We start from the raw sequence: 10,047 nt of genomic DNA on the forward strand, positions 1-10,047 counted from the left end.
CAGACAGAAAAAGTCCCCACCCACCAAATACCAAAGGCACATATGTTTCAGGAAAGACTTACGTGTAAATCCCAAATTCTAACCTCCCCATCTAAGCATCCTGAAGCAATGAGGCCTGGGATGGTGGGATGAAAGGTGACACACCAGGGAGTGCGGCGATGTCCAACCAAAGAGTGAACACACTTGCCCGTTTTCACTTCTGTGATGTAGATGTTGTGGTTCACATGTGTGGAAGCCATTAGGGTCCTGGGAACGCAGAAGATAAGACAAACATTAGCATGAGAAGAGCACAGCAAAACCAGACCATGGTTAGCTTCATCTGGACAGGGTCTGTTCATGCCTAACCCAGCAGCTCTCACACAGAGCTCAAAGGGTGAGAGGCTACTGTTTCACCAATGGCCACAAAGCTTCCTGTAGCCATATTTCAGGGTCCATGCAAACAGGAGCTCATCTGATCTGCAAGCACAAACTCGACCTTGAAAGTCAGAGTGAAGGTGCAGCTCAGAAAGAACTCCTGAGTGACAGTTTGGGGCAAATAAACATTCCCAGTTCTTCACACCACCTCAACCACTGTCAATTCAAGTGACATTAAGGGAGATCCCACCTCCATTTCTTCTTCCAGTACACATATCATTCTGCTCTGTTCTTTAGTCCTAGATATCCCAGTGGCTGGGCCACATCACTTGGCATGGTGTGCTACAATAGCCTTTACTCCCCCAAGTTCCTTATGAAATCCCATGGTGGCCACACAGATCCTATTTCTTTAGAACTACGCATTGCTTGGGTACCTCAGAAATTAACCACCAACTATACTCGAAGCTGTGAGATTAGGAAGGTGCACACGTTCCATCCATGCACATCAGGAACCAGAAGTTTCACTCAGGTATTCAGGACTGGACAAGTCAACAGGCACAAGTCTCCATTACTTTTGTAAGTGCAAGGAGACTGCTGAAACAGGACACGAACTGGGAGTTAATTACCTGTCTGGACTAAACGCCAGCAAGAAGGTGGAGCGTGGACTGTCTGGTAACTCAACTTTCTGAAAAAGCCAACAAAGCAGGAAGTGTTGCAAGTGTCATATGATCATACTTTTAACTGTAAGCCACACAGACAACAAGGGGAACACGCTGCAGGAACATATCTAGTATCACATCACTGCAGGAACTGAACAGAGCCAGAGAGCATATCAAGTGTAACACATCAAATGTACAATCATGAAACAATTTATTTCAAATCCCTGCCTCCCTTCCCCCACTCCAAGATCAAGCTATGCACCTCTATCCCACGACCTTACCTTGCCCTCCCACTTCATCCATCGAGTTTTATCCTCCACCAACTCCTGCAGGAGCCGTTGAGCACCCAAGGCTTGGGTACCCCGTTCCCTACCCCACAGGATGCGGACAGCATTCTTCTCTGGTACAACCTTCATGGCTCTCAGCAGCCAATGTACACCAACTACTGGGAGGAGACACCAGCAGGCTCCAGATGACGACCACCACCAAGCTACAAATAGGCTATCCACATTTCAATTGTTTATCTTCATGGAAACCTAGAAAAAGAACAGAATGATAAGGCAGGCAGCTTTTACCTTGTCATCTAGATGAAGTAAGAGCTTTAAATCCCAAAAGACTAGATTTAAGAGAAAAAAAAAAATTCTCTCCTGCAGCCTTTGCTACCTTCTTCCATTATCGAAGCCCAATTTTGACATTTCTGCAGCAAAGGATTACTTTGAAAGGTTTTTGAAAGCATCCAGCGCTTTCCTTGTACACATGCCCTAGGCACACCACACCTAAAGAGAATAGAAGATTGTCCTTGAAACTCTCTTCCTTCCCTCCATCTCTTGTCATATATAATAAAGAAAGAAAGATTTATGAAGAGACAGTCTTTACACCTTGAAGATTTAGGTCCTATCTGGGAAGGGTGACTAACAGCTAGAGGAATAGTATTAAAAACTGACAATATGACAGAGGAGTTTCTGGGGAGTTACTCAAATTTCAGTAATAGTAATTATTATCACTGCAAAGGTCAGACAATTGATAGCCCACAAGTCCAAGTTACTTCCAACTCTACCACAATAGCTTACAATGTATGAAAACAACCATGTATCGGACCAAAACCTTACACTGCAGTGGCATCTTGGCCAACTCCACTAAGATGATTCATTTCACCTGTCTGCACATTATCTTTCCAACTACATTGCTCTTAGAACAACAGTTCACCCAAGTAATGAGCAATGACAAAGATTAATGCTTTTAATACACTTTGAGCTACTAATACCCATTTTCTAGAAAAAAAACATTAATTCCTGAAATAACTAAAACCAGCGACCCTAATAACAACTAAGTTACACAGCTTTTGAATGGTCTCATACATTGGAGTTTGCCACCAAAAGCTCTCCAGAAACAAGAACTTTATTTAGAATACAGAGACCAAGAAACACTGCTGCAACGCTATTACCTTTTGATCCCAGCAGAGCGCACATACTACTCTGTCATCTCTTCAGAACACGAAGATCTAAAGATAAATCCTCCTCGGTTCATGTTACACTGAACAAAAGCATCAATATTCAATAGAGAAGGAAGTGGCAACTTCAAAAAGCAAAACACATACAGGGAAGAAAGGTTCATGTACACAAGAGGAGATGAATTGTTAAATGACAGAACTCAGAACGGCCGTTAGCAAACCTTTCTTTCCTCCCACTCTCCCTAAAAAAAAAATCTCCTGAGTAGATGATTTAAGACAGCTGCTGCTTACAGGGAGGAGTTGTCTGAAGAGATAAGCCAAGAAAATGAGTTCTAATAAAGCAGACCAGTTTTCATTTGTAAAAAGTACAATAAAGGACACTGAAGTGATGAACAAGTAAAGGCATCCATCTTCCTAGAAAAGAAATTCACCACAAAGAAATTCAAGCTAGCTGGAAATTCCCTGATGCTTAATGTGAACAGCATGGGAATCATCTATTTTAGAGAAGCTGAACTTCACAGTGTAAAATAAGCCTTCTTTCAAGAACCTGTGAAAGTCAGCCAAACATTAGGTAGGAATTATTCTACAAAATAAAAGCCTTACTGGAAAGCAATGCAAAAACTAAAGATGTCACGCTGCAAAGCAGATTCTTAAAAGCAACTGTACAGATTAAAAAAGCCCAGACCCAGAAAAGCTAGAACAAGGATAACTGGAGTAGATACAGCCAAAAGCACAGTATAATACAGGAATCGCTAAACCAAAAATCTTTTTTCGCTAAATGCTAATAAATCCTCATCAGGATTCTGCCAACAGCCCCAGTCACCCATGTTCAGAAATGACTGGATTCATAAGCAGCACGGAGGGGAAGGCCAGCTCAGAACCATACAGGCAATCAAAGGTCTACTTTACAGGAGGAAACTATAAATCTAGCTTCATCTAGTAAAATTCTGAAAACAGCAGCTGAATATTCTATATGGGTGCATTCAAGGAGCAAGGACTACAACAATCCAAGAATAAACATATAAACCGGACAAAAGTGGAAGATCAGACTTGGAGCTGGAATAAGCTGGAAGTTTGAAGAGATGTCAAATATTAAGCTTTGGAATAGCTTTTCAATAGCTGTAAAGAACAAACAACCTAAATAACTTAAGAGATCCCGATAATTTACAAGCAAGATAACACAATTACTCATGAGAAAGAACAAGCTCTGACAACTTGGGAACATTTCAGTCCTATCTGAAGGACTAGTAGTCCCTGAGGTACAATAGCAACATGGAAATCAAGATGTTTAACAAACTTCTTTATTTATGCCACAGGCAAGTTTACATACTGTAAAATAAAGGAACAGATAACACCTAAAACTGCAGCTAGCAAACCTCTTGTATTCACACTTTACTGAAAGACCAAGCCATCTTCACGATATAAAATCAAGTACCTACCTCAAGACAGTTTATCTAAATCTTTGCAGATGTGTACTAATTTCTTGAACTAATTTAGCTGTAACAACACTTCATATGTGAGCCTCCTGAGCACGTCTGAACTCGATGTTTTTCCCTCAGGGACCGTCCCTCGTTTTTTCAGCTTCCTGTGACTCACCTCTTTATCTCATTTGAAAGGAAAACAAAAAAAGAAACTCAGGGCTCAAATGCCCAACATTTTTAAAAGCTGGGATCTCTTCAGAAAACTCTAAATGCATCCTTCTTGAGTGGGGCTGGCATTCCAGTGTTACACTGGATTCCTTTGGGGGCCAATCTTTATCCATGACTCATAAGGGGAAAGTTTACTCCTTTATCTGAATTAGCCTGAATACAGTAACTGCTCTCCACTAGCTGGTGACACATTGAGGCAACACTTTAGATTGGCAAAGAAAGTTAGAGCCTTCAAATGGAGAAACAGATGCAGCGTACACATGGACATTACCTTTGCTCACTTCAGCAAGAAACCTTTAACCTTACTGGATCATATGTTCACTTTTGGTTTGTTTTTTGGGGTTCAGTGGTGGGTTTTTGGGTTGAGTTTTTTTTGGTTTTTTGTTTGTTTGTTTGTGGTTTTTTTTTGGGGGGGGGTTGTTGGTTTTTTTTAAAAAAAAAGCCAGTTCCTTCTCCAATCTAGTAAGGTTACCCACCAACTCCAAACAGTTTGCTCAGAGAGGTCAAATAATGACAGCATGTTATTAAATACCATTAGCAGATAAACCATAGAAGTACCAACCATATTCATAGCTACTCAGTAGCAATCTGACTAATAAAGTTTAAATGAAAGACAGCGAGTTTCAAACTACTTCTCAGGCCTCAGCATAAAGAAAACTTTCATCTCACCATATCAAACCTGTCCAGGCAAGCGGTGGACTGATTCAGTGACAACTTCTACTACAAATACTCATGCTATCTCAGGTGATGAACAGCTGACCACCAAAACAAAGAACTGATCAGGGATTGGCATTATTCTGTTTTCTTCTTGTTGTTGGGTTGGGTTTTTTTACCTTTTTTTTTTTTTTTTTTTTTTTTTTTTTTTTTTTGTAATCGGGATGACCAAAAGTGGAGTCCAGCAACTGGAAGATTAGCTGATGCCCTGGATGTGGTCCAGGGCACCATAGAAATTCTAAAAGTGGAGAGTCAAGAAATTTTTCTATAATTGGCAGTTTTGTTTTCTTAACAGTTTTCTCCCTTCAGGGCATTTCAGGACAGCATGCTGGGCTGTTTACAGTTTTGGAAAGAGCATTACACAGCCCAACCCCAAGCCTTTTACTTGCTCTGCACCAGCTGTCCTTGAAGAAACCTTAAGAATTCCCAGCCTCAGAGCAATATAAGCTCACTCGTAATTGTCATTTTTACAAATTCTGAACCTCTAGAAAACCAAAGCGAAGCAGCAAATTGGTAATACTTCATAGTGGTAGACTGACACAAAAGGTAGGGAGAGAAGAGGAATAAAAAGAAGCAGATTCAAATCTCCATATAGAAAGGATGTCAAGATATTTTATGCATTATGCAGTAGTTTACCATTTCAATTAGAAACGAGCACTTTACAGAGATGATGGTCCCATCTCTGAACATGCCCCACCCCACACCCCAACATCTTTGGCTTTATTAATTTTGTGGAGATTTCAGTACCACCATTCTATAAGCACAGCTGGCTTTGATACAAAGAATAATACTGGAGTACTACCTCGTGTTATTCAATTCTCCATTGGGGAAAAAAGGTTATTTCATACAGCCTTCAGCTCTTAGACTACAAATCTATTACCACTCCAGAGAACTTCTGGGTTGAGTGCTGAGCCCAACACTAAAAGCCTTTCCTGATGTCTGCATACAGAAACAGTGTAAACAGCTCTACCAGTGTTTAAAAAATAAAAGAAAAAAGCTGCAATCAGTAAATGCTGTTTATAATGAGAGTTCTATCCAAAAGATACAAATGTCCAAATAACTTCAGACGATTTTGCTGCCCAAAGAGGTCTCAAGTGACTGATGAAGAAAGAGGCAACATTAAGTGAAATATAAAAGCTGTCTCTAGCTTTGTAATCTGGGATCCACAGAGACAAAGCATGTATAAGCTTCTGTAGAAAAGACCAGAGAGGAGAAAAGCATGTGCTGGTGGTTTCTGTCTCAAAGTCCCTTTGTCAATTTAAAGACTTCCACAATGCATTGACTGTAAAATGGATATGATCCACATAGTATACAGGCCAGTGCAAGCAGTATACTTTGTACTAAAAGAACACAGATGGGGGGAAAAAAAAACCACACCAAACAACAAAACAAAACCAAAACTGTTGTGAACAATGAGGCACGTCACTGACCCGCAAAAACACAAGAAAACTTGTCTCTAGGAAAGAAGAGAAATAGATTATTAGTACTCTAAACTGTCCCAGCTCTGGCCATGGGCCTGCCTATCTCATGAGCCAGTAACTTCTGTTTTCAAAATGTCTATTCTTAAGCAAAGTGTCCAGCACTAACAATAAAGCATGCCATTTCATTTATTCCAAATTAAACTGCAGCATCTCAGGCTTTGAAGATCAGCAAGATATAACAGTTCAAGAGTATTTTTATTGCATTTAATAAATTTTAATAAGAATTCATCATTCCCACTATTGTACATGTGGGTGGGTTTTCCAAGAACAATCGTAAGACCATCAGAAAGGCATAAAAACAGCGTACACCACACTACAGCCCAAATGCTTTATCTTCACTGCCAGCGATCCTCATGTAGGCTGGAGTCACAAGACCTGCTATTTTCCCCCATATTTCCTATTTGTAGAAAATACAGATGAGTTTCCCTTGTATTTTACACAGTTTAATTTTGAGGCAAATTGCTTTATCAAGACCCCTATGTCTTTCAGAAGCTCAACAGAGCAAAGAAGAAAACATCCTCCTTACTGCAGACAGTCAGAAATCATCTTGCTCACGACTAGACTACACGGCCTCTCCTTTTACAGGACCTTCATTGATAAAGCAGTAAAACCTGGTTCTGAGACCCACAAATAGATCTCCAAGAATGAACCAGATGCCTAAAACATCATTTGGAATTTATGTGAACAATCACACAGCTCCAGCAACTTTCAAGTTCCCTTCCATGTTTACACTCCAAGTTCCCCCCCCCTCCGCCCCACTTCAATACAGAGATTATGCTGCCAACATCTTCCTAAACTGTGCAAAACAATACCACATAAGAAGCCCCAGAAATGCTATTCCAGATAGAAGACCTGAATTCCACTAGCAGTTTTATTAAAAATATTGGATTTAATTCATACCAAGTGTCCTGCCATTCCTGCTTATCTTTTTCATGTATCCACTGAAAGACTGAGCAAGATTTTTTAAAGTTTATGCAAAACCAAAACAAAAAAGCTGCTTTGCCCTCTTTGCACAGCATCAACTCAGCTAAACAAACAAGACAACTCAGAGAGTCCTAGTTTGGTAAGTAATCGAACTATGTAGCACTGGAATTTGAACAATGCTATAACAACAACAAAATCAGTAAAAAAAGGGTGACATGACTCATACCCAGAATAGTTCCACGGATCAAAACTTAAGACACATGTTTGGAGGAACAAGACTAGGTTCAGTATTAAGTGACAAGGCCACATGAATTTCTGACAATGTAGCTGACCAGCTACTTATTTAAATTTTCCTCAAACAACATGATTTGTCTTCATTTGTAGTACTTTCATATGAGCTTTATGACCATTCTCAGAGGTTCTAGCTCTCCCTGTGTTAAAAACAAAAACAAAACCCAGAAAACATTCTGTAGCGAGACAACTTCAAGTTATCTTGCAGCGATATCTAAATGAACAGAAAATTGGAAATAAAGTTACATTGCACAGAAACCTTTAAACAAGGCTAACCCTCAAACAAAAATAGTCCACAGAGGTATAACAAACATTTATCTTAAACATGATTAACCAAAACAATGAAAAAAGCAAAACTAGAATGCATGTTTCTACTTCTGCATCCTTGACCATGCTTTTAAAGAACAAAAACCAGCTTAATTTAAGAGACTTGAATCATGCAGCTTCTTGACACAGGAGCACAGAGCCAATCTTCAACTAAGTGCCCCTAAATATGGAAAAAAAAAACCCACACTAAAAAAAGCCTTAGGAGGAAAGAGAGAAAGTTTCTGATGCAACAATGTAACAGAGTCCAAAACTAATACCATGAAGGCATTTTCATTATATGGCCCTGGTTTTAGACTTCAAAGTTCTTAAGATATTCCCCAAAGTATTATTCTGTAAGCTGAAGTTTTCCCTTGATTAAGGCCAGAGAAATTTGAAAAGTCATTCCAAAGCACATCTTCTGCCGATGCACTAGATACACTGCTCTAAGTTGCATCCACAGCTCTAAGCGCTTCCACATAAAACAGAACAGGATTCCTAAAGAAAAATAACTTGTATTAGTGCGTCATGACTGAAAAATTCAATGCTGTGTTTTAAATTGAAACTACAAACAGCTCAGGAAATTCAATTACATTACAAAGATGTCAATAGTACATTGTCATTCCATGATCCTGTATGACTGCAACAGGGAGCTGATTGCCATTAGAATCTTAATTTGTCTTCCTGGTCTAGATTAAATGAGCTATGATACTCTTAAAAGAACTTTTCAGTCAGTACATTAAATTGCTAGTTATTTGCAGAAAAGTGATGAGGAAGTAGAAGAGAAACTTGAAGATATCAGCCCCTAAACGTCAGAAAAGGAACGGTAAATACAAAAAGGGAAGTAATAAAAATAAGCAATCAGCTGTGTCTGGGGTCCGACAGCTTCATTTACCAATGAGAATACGGAGGACTTTCATGACTATTATTACAATTTCCACACAACGAAGTCTTGAGAAAAGCACTATTAGTTCCAGTCCAGAAGACAGAAAGAGAATAAATATAATTTCACAAAGCTGTAAGGTAAGTCCAACAGTAGAACTGAGATCCGGAAGATTCAGAGTTGGCTTCTCCAATTCCACACTCAGACCATGGCATCCTTTGCCAAGCACTGTACACAGCAGGAAATGACAGAGAAAAGAGCACTAGAGCAATATATTGATACAAATAGGGCTACATAGAATTCGGATTAACCCCTTAAGAGAACTACTCTCATTTAGACAGGGAAGTAAAGGAATTTTCAATTCAAAAAAATCACAGTATTTACATTAAAATCACATTAAGGTTCCTCAAGTTCAAGAGCCACAACCCAGTGCCCCCTAGTGACATCAGACATGCAAGAGAAACCTGGGAGCACCAACATGAGAGAGTATCAGAAGCAGAACCAAGTATCCACGAGATGAAGACAAAATATTTTATGCATTCAAGGCTTCATTTAAGGCATGTGCACCTTATCTATGCAGTAAAGTAAAAGCAACTGGAAGCGAGAACATGCTTTAAAAAAATGTAGTTCATATAATTTCCTGCTCACATGGAAATAATTAAATAAGGTAACAAGCCAAAAAGCAAAAGTGATCTACACAGAAGCTGAAGTCTTCACGCACAGATGTATCAAAGAAGAGGTGGGAGACAAAGACGATTTAGACTCTGAACAAAGAAACACAGCCAGTTCTTGACACCCTTTCCCTTCCTGGCCTTGGACTGAGACTGTGGAAGAAAAATAAAGAGAGTGGGGGAAGGGTCCAAAACACGGGTCAGAGACTCCTCTCAGCAATTCTACACTGCTCAAGGTCGATAATTAGTGCTACATACGGGGAAGAGGGCAGCAGGAATCACCCTGCCAATACAGCCCAAAAGACCTCACTGAGAACATCCGAAGCAGAGCTGTGCGAGTACACAGATTAAGATGACTCTCTCCACGCTCAGGCCTGGCACCTAATCATCCTGCACGCCTTCAACAAACAGTTTACAAAAACTGGAGACAACAAACAGTTATTAGACAACAATCCTAGACGGAGTTCTTAACAACCAACGTTGAATCCTGAGAGGCAGACAAGTAGGTCTCCTCTTGTTTTAAGCAACCCAATCAACAAGTCTTTCACTAATCAACTACATCATTTAACAACCTTCAATCAAAATATTTCTAATATTCATCCTCCTCCACTGCACATCACCTTGTTATTTGCTTTTGAAAACCACAATACTTTTGCCCTCACCTCATT

At 39.7% G+C, this 10,047-nt stretch overlaps 1 protein-coding gene across 2 annotated transcripts in view; it reads right to left on the reverse strand.

The window, feature by feature from the left end:
• Positions 1–9,809, reverse strand: part of AMBRA1 (autophagy and beclin 1 regulator 1) — a 135,159-nt gene extending 125,350 nt beyond the window's left edge. For both annotated transcript variants that reach the window (XM_026849788.1, XM_026849787.1), the window contains exons 1-4: positions 9,638–9,809; positions 1,295–1,549; positions 981–1,039; positions 63–246 (exon numbers count right to left, since the gene is read on the reverse strand). In XM_026849788.1, coding sequence (XP_026705589.1) covers positions 63–246; positions 981–1,039; positions 1,295–1,429 — 378 coding nt within the window. In that variant the 5' untranslated portion in view covers positions 1,430–1,549; positions 9,638–9,809. The remainder of the gene's footprint in view (positions 1–62; positions 247–980; positions 1,040–1,294; positions 1,550–9,637) is intronic.
• Positions 9,810–10,047: the final 238 nt, after the last annotated feature.

The sequence above is a fragment of the Athene cunicularia genome (genome assembly GCF_003259725.1).
Source record: "Athene cunicularia isolate RWA chromosome 5 unlocalized genomic scaffold, athCun1 chr5_part1, whole genome shotgun sequence".
Classification (NCBI taxonomy): domain Eukaryota; kingdom Metazoa; phylum Chordata; class Aves; order Strigiformes; family Strigidae; genus Athene; species Athene cunicularia.